Source organism: Aythya fuligula, chromosome 6 (assembly GCF_009819795.1).
Source record: "Aythya fuligula isolate bAytFul2 chromosome 6, bAytFul2.pri, whole genome shotgun sequence".
NCBI lineage: Eukaryota > Metazoa > Chordata > Aves > Anseriformes > Anatidae > Aythya > Aythya fuligula.
Genome location: NC_045564.1, coordinates 12,684,096 through 12,704,912, shown reverse-complemented (window position 1 = coordinate 12,704,912; position 20,817 = coordinate 12,684,096). Strand labels below are relative to the sequence as shown.

At 35.1% G+C, this 20,817-nt stretch overlaps 1 protein-coding gene across 1 annotated transcript in view; it reads left to right on the top strand.

Annotated features, from left to right (window-relative positions):
* Nucleotides 1–20,425, top strand: part of ADAM23 (ADAM metallopeptidase domain 23) — a 71,703-nt gene extending 51,278 nt beyond the window's left edge. Inside the window, exons 22-27 of the mRNA XM_032190002.1 lie at nt 953–1,072; nt 1,904–2,072; nt 3,849–3,960; nt 11,587–11,677; nt 14,747–14,801; nt 19,205–20,425. Coding sequence (XP_032045893.1) covers nt 953–1,072; nt 1,904–2,072; nt 3,849–3,960; nt 11,587–11,677; nt 14,747–14,801; nt 19,205–19,333 — 676 coding nt within the window. The 3' untranslated portion in view covers nt 19,334–20,425. The remainder of the gene's footprint in view (nt 1–952; nt 1,073–1,903; nt 2,073–3,848; nt 3,961–11,586; nt 11,678–14,746; nt 14,802–19,204) is intronic.
* The last annotated feature ends 392 nt before the right edge of the window (nt 20,426–20,817 follow it).

Genomic DNA, 20,817 nt, shown 5'->3' with positions numbered 1-20,817 from the left:
TGGGTAGGCTTAACCTTCTCCTGATTTACTAACTCTTCTGTAATTTTTTAGATTTTTTTTTTTTTTTTTTTTGGAATACACATTAAAAATTGTACTGGCTAAACAGTGTGTTCCTTATTTGACTGATGTTAGTTACATGGTGTTATTTTTTCTTTTGGGTTACGTGATTAATTTCAGATCGGAAAATTAATATTTCAGGTAAGGGAGGAAGTGGTTAAATGGATTTTTGTATATATGAAGAATGGTGGTGTTCTGATATGCATACCAAAACCCTAATTTGCGTAAAAGCTTTTTTTTTTTTTTTTTTTTTTGTCAGTAGAAAGATGATGGTCTAACTGAAGAGCTTTTTAAAATCTTTGCAGTTTTAACAAATACAGTTTCTAGCACTCATCCAGCTGTTTGTATGTCTCTGGGCAATTATAGAAAGTGATGAAGCTTTAAGCAGAGACCCTTCCGTTGAAGAATGCACATGTAAAATAACAGCAAATAAAGTAGATTCTTTCCTAAAATTCATGCACACCATCATCTTATTGATTGTCTGCAGTCCTGCAAGGGAAATAAAATGCAATGAAAAATTTAAACTTCACATTAACGTATGATGTCCAAGCTGTTAGATGTAGGAAAATGTAATGTAGTCTGACAGGACAAAGCCGTATACAATTCGCCTCCTTTTCATTGTATTGTATTTAGAGCACAGATGAAATTTGTTCATATGAACATTATGTAAATACTGTGCACTGGTACATTAGAATGCATAACTACTGGTTTCTGCCTCTTGTCATTTACACCAAATAGCATTTTATTTCTACACTTATACTCTGAAAGTCTATCGCGTGATTTACTGTCCTATGTTACTTAATGTGATCAGCAGCAGCATTGCTGGTCTTTCTGTTTTGTAACTTTATTTCATACTATTTCAGTAAACTTCATGATTTTTGCTTTCATATTACAGTGATGTTTTCTGTGGCTTTTTGCTCTGCACTAATCTTACTAAAGTTCCACGAGTCGGTCAAGTTCAAGGAGAAATTATCCCAAATTCATTTTATCATCAAGGACGAATAGTGGACTGCAGGTAAAAGATAATTTTGCTCTGTCAAACCTAAATGAATGGACATAAGAATAAATGTAAAAATACATGATTTAAAAGTAATTGATACCTTACAGCAAAATTACTGTTCTCAGCATTGTTTCTTCTGATTAAAAGAAAATATTCCACATTTAAAGAGGGTGAAATGTGGGTTGCCCTCCTCATTATTCTGTCTCAACTCTATTAGCAGTACTTCACAGTCAGAATTTAAAGCTCAGCATTATATTTTTCTGGAAAAAATAGACCTGTAATTACCAAAGACCCATGAGTTAAACATAATATCTTCAGAGAAATAAGTGCTTATAGAGAAAGTGAAAGTTCAGAGGGAGAGATCTGTGAAGAGTTGTGGCTGGATGTTAAGTTACAGTTCAGTTAAGGGTCAGGTAAACGGATTTTATTTTGCTGTGCACAGTATTGGATTTGTATTTAAAGACATTGGAAACATTACTGTCACACTAAGAATATTCTGTTATATAGTTAGAACCTGAGTGAACAATGTTTCTGAACTCTTCTATTATTCCACTGATGTTTTTATTTAAATGTCATCACCTGGGAAGTTATTAAATATTTTCTAGTAATAGCAATCTGCAGCATTTACAAAGATTTAGGTCATTATCTAGACCTCTTTTTAGTCTGACAACTGAAACACTTTGTCAATCCTGTGGATGGAGAGAAAGACTTGATAATTTTGTTGTGTTTGTGTATGTATGGACGTGAGAAAGGTATGAAACTTTTATTACCTAGACTGACATGTTTAATATTTTCAAAAGACTGCAGTCATAATACTAATATTATCTTTAAACTTATTTCTCCTAGCGGTGCTCATGTTCTTTTAGATGATGATACAGATTTAGGTTATGTGGAGGATGGAGCTCCATGCGGTCCTCACATGATGTGTCTGGACAAAAAGTGCCTGCCAATTCAGTCCTTGAACATAAGCAGCTGTCCCATTGGTTCTAATGGAAAAGTCTGTTCCGGTCATGGGGTGAGCCTGTGCTTGGAGTTAGCAGCTATGCTTCTCTAGCTATCTCTGTTACATCTGATCTTAATGTACCCTGTGCGGTTCTCTACTTGAAAGTGTTCCTGAGGCCTGCTGATCTAAAAAGCAAATGTTAGATTCTAGGGAGCACTAACATTCTGTGAAGCAAAGATAAAATTTTAGAAAGTGAAGTTGTCGAATTACTTCTGCAATTATATCCAAAGTGTTGTTTTTGCTACTATCAAGAAAGTTTGACACTAGTTATTGTAAAGACTTCTGTAATGCATTATACCTTTATTAAGTTGGCCCTCTGTTCATGGAATTACACCTGATGACTTAAGTTACTAACATTGTAAAATGTTGGACCTCAACAAAGATATGTTCTTCTTGAACGCACACAAATTGTATCATTTTATATTCAGGTACATTATATTCTGTTATTATACCCATAAGTCCATTTGTCTAAGATGTTGATGTTTTGAAGAACATATTCACTGTTCTATGTCTTAATGGTAATATTGTTAAAAGCTGTAGGATTCAGTGGGCATGTATGTTCCTAAGGGGCTGGACTTTATATATTAAGGTGTTTTTTTTCTTGCTAATGTGGAACTGAAGATCAGACGTGAATTTGAACCCTTCAAAGAAATGTTAGCTGGGTTCAAAGTTAACAAGAACTTTTTTTAAAACAGATAATAGAGGGTCTAGAAGAGATTTAGAGATATAATCTTGGTACGTTTTGAACAGTGGCATGAATGGTGAGGGAATTATGCTACATTTTCTGTTTTGCTTTGGGTAATTTTAAAAGAATACTTCAGCTGATCAAACCTGTCATAAGATGCATTTATCATCATCTTTCTAGATAAGTTCCTTTAGTGAATACTTCCAGAAGCAGAGTGAGATAAAAAATTGAAAAACACGTGCTTCTTCCAATTATTAGTGTGTAGGTTAATTAGTCTTTGGGTTTGTTCCAGCATCCAAAACGTGTTATCAGCTGATGCCTAATGATTGACTTCCCTTCAAATCTCACAATCAAAACTTCATTCTTTGTTTTGTGTCTTTTTCTCATGTCAAGCTTTTTCTTTAGTAACTTTTAGCAAGACATTCCATATTCTTTTTTGTGCGAAAAGTTTATAGATACTAACTTGTGCTATTGATGTGATATTGTAGGTTTTCCTGGTTGGATAGATTTTCCTATATCTGTGACAAATATACTGCCAATTTTAGTGAGTACATCCTCTTTAGAGGTCATTCAACTACATGTAGACTTAGAACTATTCTTAGAACAGAAACAGCCCTCGTTTCTGCTTAGAGAAAAACGAGGACAAAAGCACTGAAAATCTTACAGTTTTTTCTCCATGAGAACAAACTGTAAGTGAAAGGTTGTAAAGCATGACTGGCTCTTACATTTTTAAATGGAAATGTTTATATTCCTTCTGAACATCCAGGCCAAAAGTCTACACAGTTTGTTGGTGAAGAGATAATGAGCCTGGATAGTTTCTTGGTGGATGAGAATTTCTGTTCTCTCTCACATCCTATGCAGCTGTGTAGTGCAAGTGATGATGGAACCACTAGGAACTTTTCTGCTTTTCCTAGCATCTGAGTGTATTTAGAGGGCTACAGCAAACTTCCAGGCTACTGATATTTTGTACTCTTTCTGAACATTCAGTGCTGTTGCTATAAGTGGATGAATTTTTACTGTGTGAACTACCTACCTATTTACTTTGAATAAATTTAAGAAAATACAGGTTTAAAGCAGCTGTTTCTATTTATTTTCTTTTCCAGGTATGTAGTAATGAAGCCACTTGCATTTGTAATTTCTCTTGGGCTGGGACAGACTGCAGTATTGACGATCCTGTCAGGGATACTGGTAACAAGAAGGATGAAGGACCCAAGGGTTTGTGTGATTTCAGTTGTAATGTTCTTTCAAATATTTATGATATTTTTTCAGTCGATATGTGCTAGTAGAATTAGCATATAGTAAGAGAAAAATACTGTGCAGTCCTATTTAGAGACAGACAGTAAAATTCTGCTTCATGTAGATGATGTAGGTTTTTCTGCTTTGAGAATTGATTAAACTTTTAATTTTCTAATTTTAAATTTTGGGAAGATTTCAATAGGTAATAGTACATATTTTCTGATTTTTCCATTGTCACCTACTCTCAGTTTTTTCAATAGTTATGATTGGAAGCTGACTAAATGTAACTCTTACTTTTTATTTATTTGAGCATTTATGTTTTACTAGAGATTTCCAGTTCCCATAGCTATTCTCAGGTAATTCAGAGAGTTGTCACATAAAAAAGGGAAAAGTCAAAATATCCGTGGTTGAAAATAGCTTTGGTTCCTTAGCATCAGATTTTAATGGGAATAAGATTCATATGGATTTACATTATTTTTATGACCATTATTGCTTACCTGTATAGTAGGTATTTCAACCTACTTCATATGTATATGAAGTAAAAATACGAAGATGAGTTACTGTCAAAAATTTGTCAAAATTTTTCAGAGAGGAAGAAAAGCACTTGAGATTCTCACTGACTTCTCTTCCAAACAACATCTTTGGATTGTGATGTCTAAGGTTTTTAAGTCTTCCCTGTTACCAGGACATTATCCAACATCAGACTGTATTTATTCAGAATCATGTATGCATTTACAGATAAAGTTGCCAATAAACAAATGAGAAACTGGGGGGGTGGGGGTGGGGAGGGGGGAGGGAGAAGACTTCAGCTAAATCCCAGTTCTAGAGCATTCTGTCCATTCTATAAAGCTGATGGAAAGAAGCTTTAAAATGTAGTCCTTAGAGGTCACAGTGCGATTCATTACACTTTAAAGTACCAGGGCTTCAAGGGAGTTGGACTCAATGATCCTTGTGGGTCCATTCTAGCCCAGGATATTCTGTGAAAGGAAGACAGGATTTTGGTGTGTCCCTCCAGAATGGCTCCACTTCTGTCACGTGTGCCACATTCCTTTGCCCCTTAGCAGAATGGTTCCAGTAGTTGTTTCCCAAGAAGTGTCAAAGAGATCATCTTGCAACAGGTTCCTGCTGTGAAGGAAGTTCTCTAGAACAGCCCAGATTTATATTATAGGGAATCTTTGCAGGTACTTCCTGGATTTATAACCCCCACCATAGTTAATTATTTAGCTGTCTATGTAAGATACTTGTCATTCCATTTCCCATAAAACTTTCCAAACTTCGGAACACTGCTAACAAATTTTTAATTGCTTACTTCCAAATCCTATAGGTAAGAATTAATTCCCTCATCTGTAAAAACGTCTATATGAAAGGCAGCGCAGAAAGTGTATTTATCTTAGTTAGATTCTTGTAATTCAAACTAACTTGAATGACTTCAGAATGGAAATACCTTTATGAAAATTCATGTATCAGTGCTGAAATATTCTGGGAAGAAAATCTTAAATGAAGAGTATCTGTATGTATTTCTGCTAGGTACAGTTGTATAGCTTACACTCCAGTTTTCAGTGGATTCCACTGAAAAAAGGAAGAGTATGTTTTTGTTACAAGGTGGCTTAAAGAATCTCAAAAGATGAGTTATTTTTGTGTATGTTGTTGCAGTAATTTATTGATGTTGAATCACCTGGAAGTGAATTTAGGAGCCTGTACACTGACAGCCACTATAATCTCTTTTGGTGTGCTAATAGAGGATTCCTCTGGGAGATGTCAAAAGAATACAGAAGTAACCTTCTGTACTTCTGTAAACATTCAGAAACAGAATATTCGTTTTTTTTTTTTTTGTTGTTGTTTTGTTTTTGAGAAAAGTGTAGCAGATTCAGCTGCGAGAACATCGCATCTAAACTAAATCCAGCATCACAAAGTGACATCTGATATGACCAGTAATCTAAGGAACAAGCTAGAATGAATATAATCTGACTCTCAAAACCAGGGCAGAGAAAATCCATGAAATCAAGCCTAGACAGAGTGAGTAGCCATACCCATGGTACTGATATCAAACCTTCGATTTTTACAGTTTTGATCATGAGTACTGCACTTTATACATGAAAGTTTTTAAGTGGTTAGTTATGTTCACATGATTGGAATACAGCAATTTTTGTTTTATTTGTTCTTTAAATGTGGCCATATCCAGATGTAAAGAAAATTGGAAAATGTTTCAGTATCACATTGAGAATGTATTTTATTTTTATTTTTTTTACAAATTAGAAAACACTGGATTTTTCTTCTTTACATAAGCATATATATCATTAAGAGTAGATCCAAACTAGCAGATACACTTCTTGTTTTGAGTGTCAAGAGATCAGATATTTGACAGATTCAGACTGAAGATAAAAAAAAAAAAAAAGATTTTATATTGTAGTAGTAACATTTTTACAAGAATCTATTGGAAGTTTTTGTATTGCTTACACAATTAATTTACAAATCTGTCATTTAAAATAAATCCCCATCACTTCCATCTACTTCACACCTTATGTCATGTTTAGACAGGGACACCAGCTCTTTCTGACAAGAACAATCCCTTGACGATGAGTTAATTCTTTGCATTAAACTGAATTCTTATACTTTGATATAAGGGGAAAGGAAAATATTTTGTAAATAAACTAGAATCACGTTCATGTATTGTGAGAAGCTTTGATACAGAAAGATTTGCTTAAGTCAGTATCACCTGCATGTTACATGATTCAGGGTTTAATTTCGTCCTATTTCAACTACTTACCGTAGTGTTTAGTGCTGAAACCTAGTACTTAAATAGCATGACAGCAGATAATTATTTAGGGAGAGTTTCTATACTTACACAAGTATATATCTTTTATACAGAGATGTGAAATTTCACATAATAGGTTTAAGATTTTTCTTACTACAATTAGATTAAGTATAGCAAAAAAGTATTGCTATTTGTTTTTACATTGTTATAATTGATAATTGATTACTGCTCCTACTGTACTTTTCAGACCTTTGCATCATCTGTCAATTGCCTTTGCCTCCATAGTGTACTTCAGGATTTAAAAATTGGTCATCCTTAATTATGTTAATTATGTTTATATTAATGCATAACTCTTGAATTAGTCTAAACTCAGCAACCTGTACTAGCAGACCCACAGGAGAGCAATTCATGATGGTAACTGGAGAAGACAAGGAGTTCTTGCTGTTAGTTTTTGGTTACTGCAGAAACTGAATTATTTTACAATGCTGGCTAATAGTTTTGAAGGCTGTGGGGCTCCATATGCACGTTACATTATTTCTTCGCAATTTCACTGCAGAATTGGGCCTCTGTTTTGACTAGCGGAATTGTGTTTGTTTTTAATATAAAACTTACGTCTCAAGTGTGTGTGCGTGTTTGTGTATATTTATGAATTTTTTTAAAAAAGAGAAGGTTTCAAAAGAGACTTCTTGATGAAGATTATCAAGTTTTTGTGCCCTGAAAAAGTTCCCATTAGAGAATTCAGATGCTTGTTTATGGTCTGTTACGACACAATGGATCTATCCAACTTTTAATCTTCTATAACATGTAGGAAGTGCAGTTGTTTTTTTCTTTCCTCAAAAAAAAAAAGCTTCCTTCAAAAATAAAAAATAAGGCCTCAGTGTATTTAAGAGTGTCTCTGAACATACTGAAGTTCCGAGCTGTTACCTGAAGTACATTACTAGGGTAGGTTTTTCCTTTTAAAAGGTGTTACTGTCTTTAGGTGATATAGATAAATAGGGTCCTGTTTGATAAATGCAGTAAAAAATGAAAACATTACACACTTGTAAAGGGCTTAATTAAAAGTTGTTTTGTTTTCTTTTCCCTGCAATTGAACTGTTTCCAAATAAACAGTTTTTATTTGCTTAGTTATACTCTGGGTACAGTATCTATCTGGTGATCAACAGGAAGTTTTCTTATTGGTGATTTATTTACATTTTGGCTGTTCTAAAATTACCTAAGCAGCAGGCTGAAGATGTTCCTTTTTTAAGTAAATAATAAAATCACAAGCTAAAAGGAATAGTCTTATGTTTACAGGGAATCTTTTCACTGAAATGTTTGCAGGAGTTCAAATAAAATCACATAAAGCTTACTTCAGAATTTTTAAAGCTACAGTATTTGGTAAATAAAAGTTTAGTTGGAGGTTTGGATTGCTTATCAGATGATGGATTATAAAGTAAAATATTCCTTTGAGGAATTATTTTGTTTTCATTTCAGACATATATGATGTGATCATTTCCTTAAAAAATCTTCACTTTTCCCTCCACACAGTGAGCATGGCCACTAACAGGCTAATAGGTGCAGTTGCAGGGACCATTCTGGCCTTGGGGGTGATTTTTGGAGGCACAGGGTGGGGAATAGAGTAAGCATTTTTCTTAGTTTGAGTTTTATGTCTGGTGCCTAGTGTGTGAGGTAACCGTATGCACCTGAGCCCTCTGTGTATTATCCCTTTAGCTTTGTCGTGTGGTGACCGTATTTGTCGTGTGATTTGACTGTGTCTGTGTCGTGTGATTTGCTCATGCAGTGTTGAACCTTCTCCTGTCTGGGATAATGTGGGGCATAAAACAAAAAGTTTGTGAATTTTTGCATTGTCAAAGTAAAATTAAATGTCTGAATGTTCACATTATGCCAAATTACAAAAGTAATGGAAAAAATGAGTTTGCTACTATTTTGCAAAATAGAATCAGGGTAACCTGGACTACTTGATAAAAAGCAAATTGTTTATTACACTCTTTGGGGCTTTCAGTCTAATAATAGTTCACACAATCTAGCTAGAAAAATGAAAGCTGATAATAGTGTATATAGCTAGTTTTACAGTAAAGCTTCCAAATATCCTGTTGCTAAGATTCTGTTACCTGAAGGCACCTGTAGTCAAGTGGCATAGAGCAATGGTTTTAAAACTGAAAGAAGATTGAGATCAGCTTTAAGGAAGAAATATTTTACAGTGGGTGGTGAGACGGTGGAACAGGTTGCCCAGAGAAGCTGCGGGTGTTTCATTATTGGAAGTGTTCAAAGTCAGGTTGGACGTTCCTTTGAGCAATCTGATCTAGTGGGAGGTGTCTCTGCCCATGGCAGGGAGATGTTGGACAAGATGACCTTAAAGGTCCTATCCAACCCAAAACATTCTATGAAAAATAGCTGTTTAGGTTCCACTTTATTATGTAACACAATTTGGTAAATTTTCCATTAACTTAGCCTGATTGTCTCATATGTTGTCTTATGTTTGAATTTTCATTGAATTATTCCATATTTAAAGTGAATAAAACCAGTATTGGCTTCCTGTATTGAAAGAATAGAAGTTTGTTTGTTGTTGAATGAGTGTCCACTACAAAATAGACTTTTTTTTTTTTTTTTTTTCCAAACATTTAACAACCAGGGAACACAGGAGGAAGAGAGATGTTATAAAGTAGCCCTTTGGTACTTCTGTATCTAAGTTATGAATGCATTACAGTTAATTGTTGCATCTCTTTTGTGGGAAGATAGCATTTTATAGCTAGAAATAAATCAGCATTAGAGTGCATCAAGGCTTCTGAAATTTCTTACAGGTAAATTACTTGCTGTGTTTTCAGTCTTTTTGTTGTGTGCAATCTGATTAAAATCCAAAGCAAGATGCACATCCAAGTGAAATACAGTAGCTCGTTAAGTTGTGAACTGTTCATAGCAAGTCTTAGTTGGAGTATAATGCCTGTCACATGGCATTCATTTACCCTCCACCATGCTTATTCCTGTTGATTTAGAGCCAGGTGTGACTTTAAAGGTAAGTAAGTCCAAATAAGATATTTTCTTCCAAACTGTGAAAAATTACCTTTTTAATTACTGTTGTCCAATCTGTGTACTGCTCATACCTGTAAAGCTCACCTTATTTCTTTTCAGTCTAAGTAAGTCTTTTATTAATATTCCTGGATACTCTGTGTATGAATTGCTGGAAATGATTTTTAAAGCAAATGTTTGAAAAGATTTGGGAGAATGTTTAAACCCCATTTTGCTACACTTCATTGTAGCAAACAGTCTTCTGGAAGTAAATGTACAGTGCTCAAAAAAGAAATTATTCAGTTTAAGTTCATGGCAAAATCTGGTTTGTTTGTTTTCCATGAAAGTTGAGTGGAAGGTTTTTTTTTGTATACCTGATTTTTGTGTATACTAATTCAGAGTGCTATATCATACTTACTTTCAGCAGTATTTGTATACTCTTCAATTCCTGAATTGTATAGTGACATGAATCAGTTCATGTCATGTTTGCAGAGTAATTCTTACATACCACTGAATGTTACAAACACAATCTGAGGAAAAAAAATGGTTTTCTTTTAGCTAATCTTACATTCAAATGCACTGATACGAAGTTAGGTGACCCCGCTACATTTTAAAACTTAGGGTATTTTCCTATTGCAGTGTCTGGAACTGGACAAAAGGTTTTGGGATACTGACCTAACAGCTTAAAACTTTGAGCTATTGCAGTTGCCCTTTCTCTTTCCTTTGCTGATCTCTGGCTGCTACTTTTTCTTTTTTTCTTTTAGCTGTCTAATAGCTTTCAAAACTCAGCTTCAGAACATTTAAAATAGTAATTTTTTTATTGCTGTGTTGAAGTGTTGATTTTGAGAGACTGGGATAGGAGGTAAGAACTGTTTTTGAAGGCTATTCCTGGATATTTAAATTTTTAAACACAGTGTGCAATATGCTGCAAAAGAACTGTTGTGTTGGTTTTGTCTTGAGCTCAGATGCAATTAGCTTTACATCAAAGAGTACTCAATAGGTAATTTTTGTGCACAGCAATTAGAACAGTAAAATACTCAAATCTACTGTCTGTTTTCTTCCACCCTGTGTAAATAGAGCACTTACAGGTCAATTATGAATTTCTTATTTAGGTGTTCTCTTGCCTCTTCAGAAAAGTGCACAAATATATGTTGTGCTGCTGCTTTTTGTTGCTTTTTTTCCTGCTCCACCCTTCCCCACTTTGTTGTTAAGTAGCTTCTTGAGGATGATGAAGAGATGCTTTGATGTTTGGAAAGCTTAATGGGAATACAGCTTTTATGTCAACTTCTGTTCCTTATTATATAATCCTTTCCTTTGTCAAACAATTGTTTGTAAATTTAGCATTGACGTTAACGGTAGGGAGTCTGGACTCTGATTAGCAAGTAGTGCTAGATGCTCTCAGCTCAAATTAAAACGTCTACCACCTTTCAGGGTCTACTTAAAAAAAAAAGATATGGGGGAGGGTGGTGATTTTTTTTTCATTTGCAGTAGTCATAAAACATATAGCATTTATAATGTTACCTTTCAGTTAAGGTAATTTACAGATTTCTTAGTGTCCTCAGTTAAAGTTCTATTACTAGATAATGGAATAAGTCACAATGGAATTTACTGTCTAATACTAGATACTATCTGTGGTAGAAGTCAGCATAGCACACAGGGCAAAAACCAACAGCTTTGTTCATTCTTGCTATTAAAAGTAAGTTGGGCCTGCTGAAATTGTCTACAGATACCACCTTGTGTGGTGTCTGTACTTCTTGAATTGTTGACTACCCTTCAGTTGCTTCACTTAATGTGAATACAGTGGTTGGTTCTTATGTCTTTCTTACCGTAATCCTTTATCACAGGTCCTAGTGCCACCAATCTTATAATAGGCTCCATCGCTGGTGCCATCCTGGTAGCAGCTATTGTCCTTGGGGGGACAGGATGGGGCTTTAAGTAAGCAATGCCGCATGTCTTCTCTTCAGTGGCTATGGCATTTCTATTTCTTGCTTATATCACTAAATTTTGAGTTCCTGCTACAAGATTTTTAAGTAACTCCCTCCCACAAACAATAACAAACTGTTTTACAGAGAGAGAATTAGGCATGTGCTGAACAAGAGGAAGAAATGGATTCAAAACCAGCCAATGTCATCAGGGTGCAAAGTTGAAGAACAATAAAAGAAACAATTTAACATTCATGAATTCATCCTAGCAATTAGCAAGTAAGCTCTTTTTTAAATTTCCAGTTAGTAGTGTTGTTCTCTTTCAATTGAATACAGTAGTTAAAATTCCCAAAAGATAAATTTCTTGGGAAGTTTTTATTTTTGAATGCAATAGTACTTTAAAACTGATTTTTATTTTATTTTATTATTTTTTTTTTTTTACATATAACATACAACATATTATTTTAAGTGAAAAACGGTAAGTGGTGGCAGTACATAAATAGTTTAGAGTAACAAAAATGCATTACTGAAACAGTTGTCTCAGAAATACCAGAGCTAACTTTCGTTTCTGGCTGCTTGCTTTTTATTACTGAATCACAATTTTAATAATATTTCAGCTTAGCTTTAGAGAGAACACTTTGAAACCTTAAAGTCTCTCCTGAAAGGTAAGAACTGTTCTCACCTGTTTCTAGTTCAGTGTGTCGTATAGCTATCAAGAGTAACATAGTCATTCTACTTGTGACCATTAAAGAGAGTCATGTGCAAAGATACTGAATTACTGATTTTTTTTATAGTCTCAGGTCTATATGCATGCATGGTCCATATTTGGTAAAAAGATCTAAGTTTAGGACTAGTGCTTTAACCTTACAATTCAGGGAAGCACAAAAAAAAAAAAAAAAAGTAAATTTCCATGCTATTCAAGTTGCTATTGCTTTTCAGTAACATGAATTAAGAATAAGTCATGATAGGACAATAAGCCATAATTCCTCAATAATAATTTTTTTATAATAATTGAAATAATGTTATATATTATCTATATTCATATTCTATGTATGACTTCAGGAAAAAAAAATCCTAGTTGATGAAGAAAGATATAAAAACCATAAAGATGACCTGAACATTATTTTTTCTCTTCGTTCACTTTCAGAGGTCACCTGAAAATGTTTATTTCTGTTTGACTGTTACATTTGCATGGAGTCTGGTGACCTTAATTACACCTGTATATAGAAGCAAAATAAATACCTTTCAGCCCAGCTGAAAACAGAGTTTGCACACACTGCTGGAAAAGACAATTATTCATTCCTGTTGCACTGCCTGTCAGTATCAGGGTTTGCAGAAAGACCCAGCCTCTGCTGCGTTCATTCTAGTATTTCTCTAAACACTTGCTCAGGGCTTCATGCCTCGCACCCAGAGCTGGCCTGGAGCAGGTGAAATCGGTGCTCCCTGCGCTTCCCGTGGCACTGGCACAAGCTGCAGAACTCTGTGTGTCCCTAGCAGGACTCAGAGCGCTGGTGTTCGGTGCTCCTCATTTACTTCAGTAAGAAAAGATTAAATACAAAAATGTATAAAAACATCAGTCAATTTTTAGCCCTGGGTGTATATATATGATCTTTATAAGCCTTTTTAATACCTGCTGATAGACTTACCTTGAGCTGCTTTATTTTTTTTGTTTTTACAGTTTCTCAGTTAAATAAATTAAATCCACTTTCGTGTACAATAAATACTCCTGGTTCAGTCTCCACTATTTGTAAGCTACCACAGGACATCTCAGAACAATGTAGCTTTAATATAGTCCCATACCTTTACCATTGTGTCTCATATTATGACAGATAAATATTTTCCATACTTATAAATAGTTAAATAATTGTTTTTAGTATTTATGCATTTTTATTGTGTTTCTACATCAAATTTGTGTTCAAAAGGAGAGATGCAAATGAGGTATGTATTTTAGAACATGCAGTGACAGATTTGGATTCTTTTTCGGTGTTAGCAAATTAAGGAATTTGGATTCTTCCCATTTGGTGGATCGAAAGATTTCATGTCTAAAGGTCCAGTCTGTACCTTAAGCTTTTTACAAACTTTTTGTACATATCAAGTATACTCTGTAGTATTAACAGATATATTTTTTTTCAACCATAACCTATAAAATGCAGAACTATAGGATAGAGTTGTCCTTTTACCTAAATAAGTCATATAAGCAGTGCAGAAAGTTTTCAGGTTAGATGAAGAACTGATTGTTTTTTATTTTTACATTTTACTGCAGTTACCTTTTTAACTAAATACAGCCAAATTTTCTGCAAGGCTTGTGTAAAAATATATTTTTTTTTTAAATTGAGAACAACAATGTATGCACTTCTAACGTGATAATCTCAGAATCACCACTATTGCAACTTCCCATGGGAATTAACCAAACTATAGTTTGTTGAGAAGTATTTTTGGGCTAGTATTATGCCGTCAGACATATGTCTGCTTAACAAGAAGTCATATAGTTTCTAGACAGAGTATTTATCCCTAAATTACTTATTGCATTACAAATGTATTATTTGTTTAAAACACAGTACAAGCTATTAAAACATAAAAGCTTTAGGTGATTCTGAATTTTAGGTAAACTCTAAACTTTTTTTTTATCCGTCTTGTGCCTTACCAGCCTTTGGCCTGGACTGAAGCTCTTTTTCATCAGCACTGTAGCACCTGTTCTTCTTTGCATTCTGCTGTCAATCTTTTACCCAAATATAAAGCTCATTATACCTATAGAGGATCTGTATTGGAAAAGTCTCAAAGTTGCTATACTCAAAAGACCAAATACAAGCATTCATTCTGTAGCAGAACCTCAAAAACACTGGCCTGGCCTAGCTCACAGCTTGAAGTGCATGTTTCTTCTGGGGGTTGGAGGCTTTTCAACTTGTATATGAAAGAGGTCTTGCATATGCAGACCCTCTGATACTTTGCTTTAAATATATCTGGAGGGACAGATGAGGATAATAAAGGACTTTAACTTTTCCTTTTTAAGCAAGTGATATGCAAATATGAGAGAAGGTAGCTAATGCTTTACAAACTGGGAGATGTGATTTCTGTTTCACAGGTTATCAGATTTTCATATGAACATACGGTACTGTGGTGTCAAGTCCAAATCAAACGTAAGCTGCAACTAAGCAAATTTTGTTCATGAACTGGGCCGGGGGGGAGGATTGCAAGGGAAGCATAAAAATAGGCTTGATTCAAGTTTAGAGAAATTAGGTAAAAATTTACAGTCAAATTATAAGAATGAATTCTAGATTAGTTTTTCTAATGAAGTCGACATGTGGATGCAATAGGGAAGGAAAAAAAAGTCTGACCATCTTTGGGTGCATAGAGCCTTACTGAACCTTTCTGGTTGTTTGGAGTTAAAGGCAACTCCAAGCAGAGCTGTGAGTGGAAACCTTGTTAGGAAATAGATTTTATTTCGGTTGAGCTTTGCATAGTACTTTTAAAGCTGCTGGGGTTTAGACTGCATTAAAGGAAGTCCTATATATTTCTGTCGGAACTCTGCTAGGCAGTATACAGAAATAAGGCATTAATGAAACATGACATTGATTTTGATGTAGCAAGTCTGTGCAAGATTTCAGTATATGGCATCTTATACAGGACTGACACAGGGCAATTTTATGATGAGAGTATTTTTTATGTGGGCCTTCTGCATTGGCTGCAATGTCAGTTTCAGGAACATATGCTTATTGCATATATTCATGTACATTTGCAAAGCTACTGCAGTAATATAAGCCAATTAAATGCTTTTGTTATCAACTTTAACAATAAGACGGTTTTTAGTAATAAAGTAATGGTGCTAAGAATCAATGCTAGTAAAAGTGATGTAAATGTGCTTGGAAAAACTGATTCTTGTTATATCACAAGGCGTAAGTGGCTGATAGAGAAGAATTGATAGTAAGTACAATTCTGTGTAGTTCCAGCAATTGTTTCGTAGCTAAACAGCTCCAGGTTTTTCTGTTTTTTAAATGGAGCATTAACGGTTGAATTAAAAACTTGCTTAGCCCTTAGAGATGCCATATTTTTGTCTGGTCCATGCAGATGCATGTAGACCCCAAAAGCTTATGCAAGGTAAGGTGCTAAGAATGCTATTGGAGACCTTGTGAGGAAGTAGGTTTCATGCAGCACTGCCTTAAAGCATGTATCATGACCTAGATACAGCCACTACCTACATAAACATCAGCATCAGAATCAAATTATGTATTTTCTCACTTTTTTTTTTCCAAACTAGTACAATAAACAGCAGGTCAGCATTTTATTCTAAGCTACTTATATTAGCCTCTCATTTTGTTAATTTCAATTTTATTTTTTTTAATAGCAAAAGGGTCATTTATTTAATTTCTTGACCAGCATTTGAACCATGCTTTAAGAATGCTTATGAAAGCATTGGCTATTTTAAATGATTAAAATACTGGCTTGGGACAAATCTTTAAATACTTCAGTAGAGGATTTGCAAGTAATAGACTGTGTAACCACATGCCTAATTAGTGGGGAAAAGAAATGCAGAGGATTACAGAAAGGTATTTATTGCATATATCCAGCCTTTTTTAAAATCATTTTTCTTCTCTGAAATATTTTTTCCTTTGTAACAATAACCATATTATGCAGTGTAATGCTTTATCATATTACAGTGTAGTATGTTTTTTTGGTTCAGAATCATCTATGATTTTGTTTTTGTTAGAGATTTTTTTCTGGTCAGATTACAGACTGGAAGTCTGACTATCATTATTTAACTAGGCATTAAAATGTTAAATGCAAAAAGTAGTTAATACGCTTAAAGATTTTCCACATGAAACAACAAACTAGGAAACAGCATCATTCTCTTATGTGGCCTTCCCTACAGGTCTCTTCTGCTTGCCCTGCTATTTGGTTTCCCCACAGATGGCCCCAGTTTGCTCGGAATACACTGTTTAAAGACAGCAAACTTGTTTTATTTTCAGATAGAGGGAAGAATTTTAAAAGGAGTTTAGTTTAGTAATCAGTTGGAGTCGTGTATCACAGATAGTTGCTGTCATACATTGAAATACCCCACTGATTTTTTTAAGGGAGACATCCATTTACTTGTGTCTTGGGCTCTATCAGTACTATGCTTGAAACAGCTTTCAGCACGCACTAGTGCAGAGCAGCGCCACTTGTGTCCTGGGCCAAGTACTCACAGTCTCTGTTCTACAAATTCTACAGTTGCCTGTTGTCTGACTGGGCATGGACATGGGCCCAAGAAAACAACGTGTATGAAACAGGCCCTGGAGATGTGTCTAGTTAGATAATGTGATTGAATCAGAGTCAAAAGGATTTTGCTGAAGCTTACTTGAAGTTTAGCTTAATACTGTGTGAGAACTTTTGCTACTATAATACATAGCTATAAAATGGTGTGGGCTGCAAATATCCAGGATTTGATATCTGGATCTATGGAAATCACCTATTTCCATTTCTGTTCGTTCTAATTTTCTTAGGGAAGATAGCAACTGGTTCTATTTGCTGATTTAAGAAACACTGCTGCCTTCATTGTAGCATTAAAATCATCCTGAATCATCAGCCATTTTAAGGCAGGTCAGGGAAGCACCTGACTGCTTACTTCTGTGAAGTACTAAGACTGCAGCAGAGATCTGTGGCAAGTTCTTAATGCTTTGCACATGTACTATGCTGCCATATAGGCACTGTAAGTGATGCTCAGTGTTTCAGAGGCTGTTTCAGGCTAATGTCTTCAGTGTTCTTTTGGTTCATCAGGTGTTTTTTTTCTTCCCCCTCTTACAACATTCATAGCAGAATATCCAAAGTGAAGAAAGGCAATAATTTGATTAGTATCTTATTCCTTGAGATGTGTATTTCAGATAGATGAAATACAGATCTGGCCTCTGTAGCTTGCTCTAAGAATTTAAAAAAAATTTACTTGATTTAATTAAAATAAGTTCAGATAACAGAATGTAATTTGGTACAAGGTTTTAATGACTTGTGCACTTAAAACTAACCAGAACATGATACTTTCCCTAGAGTAAGAGGACAAATTATGTCATCCAGATTTTTTACATGCATTGATTATTTGCTTTAAGGGATTGACTAATTAGTTGGTCATCACTAGTGTTTGAATTTGGGTATCCTAGACAGTGTTTAAAGGGGGGATGGGGAAAAAGAAGCAGATACCCTTCTCACATTGAAACAGGCAGGATAAGCATATGCAAAACACATTTTAAGTCACGTTTAACCAAGTTACTGTATTCATACTACTTACCATGCAGCTTCTACAAGATGGCCTGAAAAAAATAAAAACAAAAACTTACCTTAGATTTAACTGTAGTACAGAGGAGGATGGATTGAGGTATTGAAGTAAAGTCAACTTCAATCAAATGAAGTGTTAGTACAGTACTCCTAGAGGAGAAATGATTGAAAAAAAATAAAAATGAATATTGTGATATCTCAAAAGCCAATAATTCTTACAAAGCATGCACCTTACAAAAATGCAGGCACTGGTACCCAAAGAAAATACAAAACAAAGGATGCCTACTAGTCTTTGACAGTCTTCTCAAAAAGAAGTTGCCTTTGCAAGCATGCATTAGTGTCTTAATCCACTAGGAAAATTTTGTGCATTGTATATTTAATGTGACAGCAGTGATGCTGAAATTGCCTTTCTAGCGGGCTGAAGAAACTAGAAAATCCTGGGGATGATATGTAGCTTTTAGGGAATTAATGAATTCCTGTTTCATATTTTTTGCATGTCAGTTTGGTGGCGGTAGTGGTGCATATGCCCAATGTGAGAACTAAATGCATGAGCCCCTTGCTTGATGCCCCACATAAAGCCAGATACTGGGGAGGTTGCACCTAACTTTTATTGTTGCTTTGTGGTGTCTTGCTGTTTGACATAGGATATCAAGTATCGTAGGAGACTGGATATCACCTACCAGGCTGCTATCCACTATTAACATTAAATTCTGACCGTGCAATGTGTAAAGCTGTCCAGTCTCCTTCGAGTGCAATGTCTGCTATATTTTGCACCTTACTGAGATTCTCAGCAGTTGTGGTCAATAGTGTGGTAAATGCTCACAGAGGTTCTCACGTTTTCCTTGCATGAGAACATGCAAACTAAATTCTGGAATAACCAAAGATGGGCACCTGCTATGAGAACTAAAGTCTTTGTGTGCTTACATATTTACTATTGACTTGATTGCACTTAGGTATATGCATGCTTTCTTGGCCTAGTAGACAAACATTACTATGGTCTGAACATTTCTACAAATTTAGAGCATTGAAGTGCTACAGAAAAAAAAATTGAATTCCATATGCCAGTGTGATCTTCAAACTTCACAAGGAAATTAATAGTTGATACTGTGCTACAGGAAGCCTGCAACCAAATTCCTTGAATTGTTACCTCTTGGAAAGGTGACTTGTTAAGCTGACACAGTGTGAGCTTTTTACTTTACTATGACCTTAGCGTTGGCTTTGTTCATGTAATATCTAACTAATGTTTTGCTTTTTTTTTTTCCTACCCCTCTTTTCTACTCCTTTTGATGCAACCTGGAAGAAATGTCAAAAAACGAAGGTTCGATCCAAGTCAACAAGGCCCTATCTGAAGAAATGTAATTCAAAAAGCTGCTTCTTGCACTACCGGATTTTGGGTATGATATCTTTGCTGTGGCTGTGCAGGAACTAAATCAATATGGAAGAACATAAAAAAAACAACAGCTACAACCACAATGTTGTGATGTTAGGAAATGAGAAGATAAAAACTGTCCTTTTTGGAGATAAGTTCAAAATAATTCCTCCATTCACCTTTCTCTTGTTAACATTAAGTGATAAGCATTACAAGCAGTTTCACAATCAGTTTTTTTTTTTTTTTCCTTTTCTCAAACAAAGGAGGAGACACACAGACCAAGTACAATAAGAGAACTATTCCAAAATAATGAAATAGCGAAAGATTTTTTTCCCAGCCTGCTGGCACTCTAACTTCACCTGAGTTCGCATGACTTCCTTTTTCTTAACAAACTCCAGTGGCATGAGGAGCTAATTACAAAAGGGTAACCTGCATGGCTCACATCACAAACAACTGACATAACAAGCTGACCCCAAGCAGAATCTGCAGCCCGATAAATACCAAACACTGGAAAGATGGTACCAGGCTCTGGCAAACCTCACAGCCATATGGTGTGCTCTGTCACTGGACTTCAGAGCTCCCTGCTCTATGAGCTCGCTGTCTGCTTTGTTTGGTCTCCTGGGCCAGGAGCCTGTTGGGTACAGAAGCTATTGAGTGGTGGATGTAGTTCTTCCAAGAAGGAAAAAGTGTAAATATGGAAATAAGATTTTGATGTATCATTTTCACAGATTATATATATACAGAGAGAAAAAGGATTTCCGTATAAAAAGGTTCTATTCTTTACGTAAATCTATTTTTGATGTTGGGTTTGTTTTTGTTTTCTTTGCTCCCCCTTTCTTCTGTAGCATGTTGTACAGCAAGTGTTCTGGGCTTGCTCAAAAAAGGCAGAGAATAGCATGCAGATGCAGGGAGTTGTGACACCAAACATACATGGTCTAATGTTTGAATGCTTGAAACCAAAAACAATGAAAGTGTGTAAATGCATATCTATGTATTGACTATAAGTCTGGATTACTTCTTATTTTGGCTGTTTTTTGACAGATCTTCCGTAATACCATGTCAGAAAGTGACACCCTCAAATTAATCACAGAAGTGCCAAGCTTTTTTTTTTTTTTTTCTTAAACTATAGCTTTGTGTGTTTTTGTCTAGATTCTGTGAAATAAAAACTTAAATAAGCCTTAAAACACTAAAAATATGAACAGCTTGGAGCAAGTTATTCTTCTCTTCCCTTTTGCCCACCAAAACCAACTTGCAAAGATGACTGACGCTTCTGACTCACTCCCTGTATCTCCTTGATGCATTCCGTTTTTCCAGGTATAATGCAAAATTAGCATTTTGACACTTTGCTACTGATACTTAGTAACAAAATGTGTAAAAACCCCATATAATTGTAGGGGGAGGTTGTGTTGTAATTATTGTTATTTTTTTTTTGGTATACCTTGTGTACAAACAGATTTTTGCAGAGCAGCAGTACTGCTCCTGTAGTAACCAGGCTACCCTGGGTATATCTGACATGAGAAAGGTATGAAGAGAGCTAGTTTAGG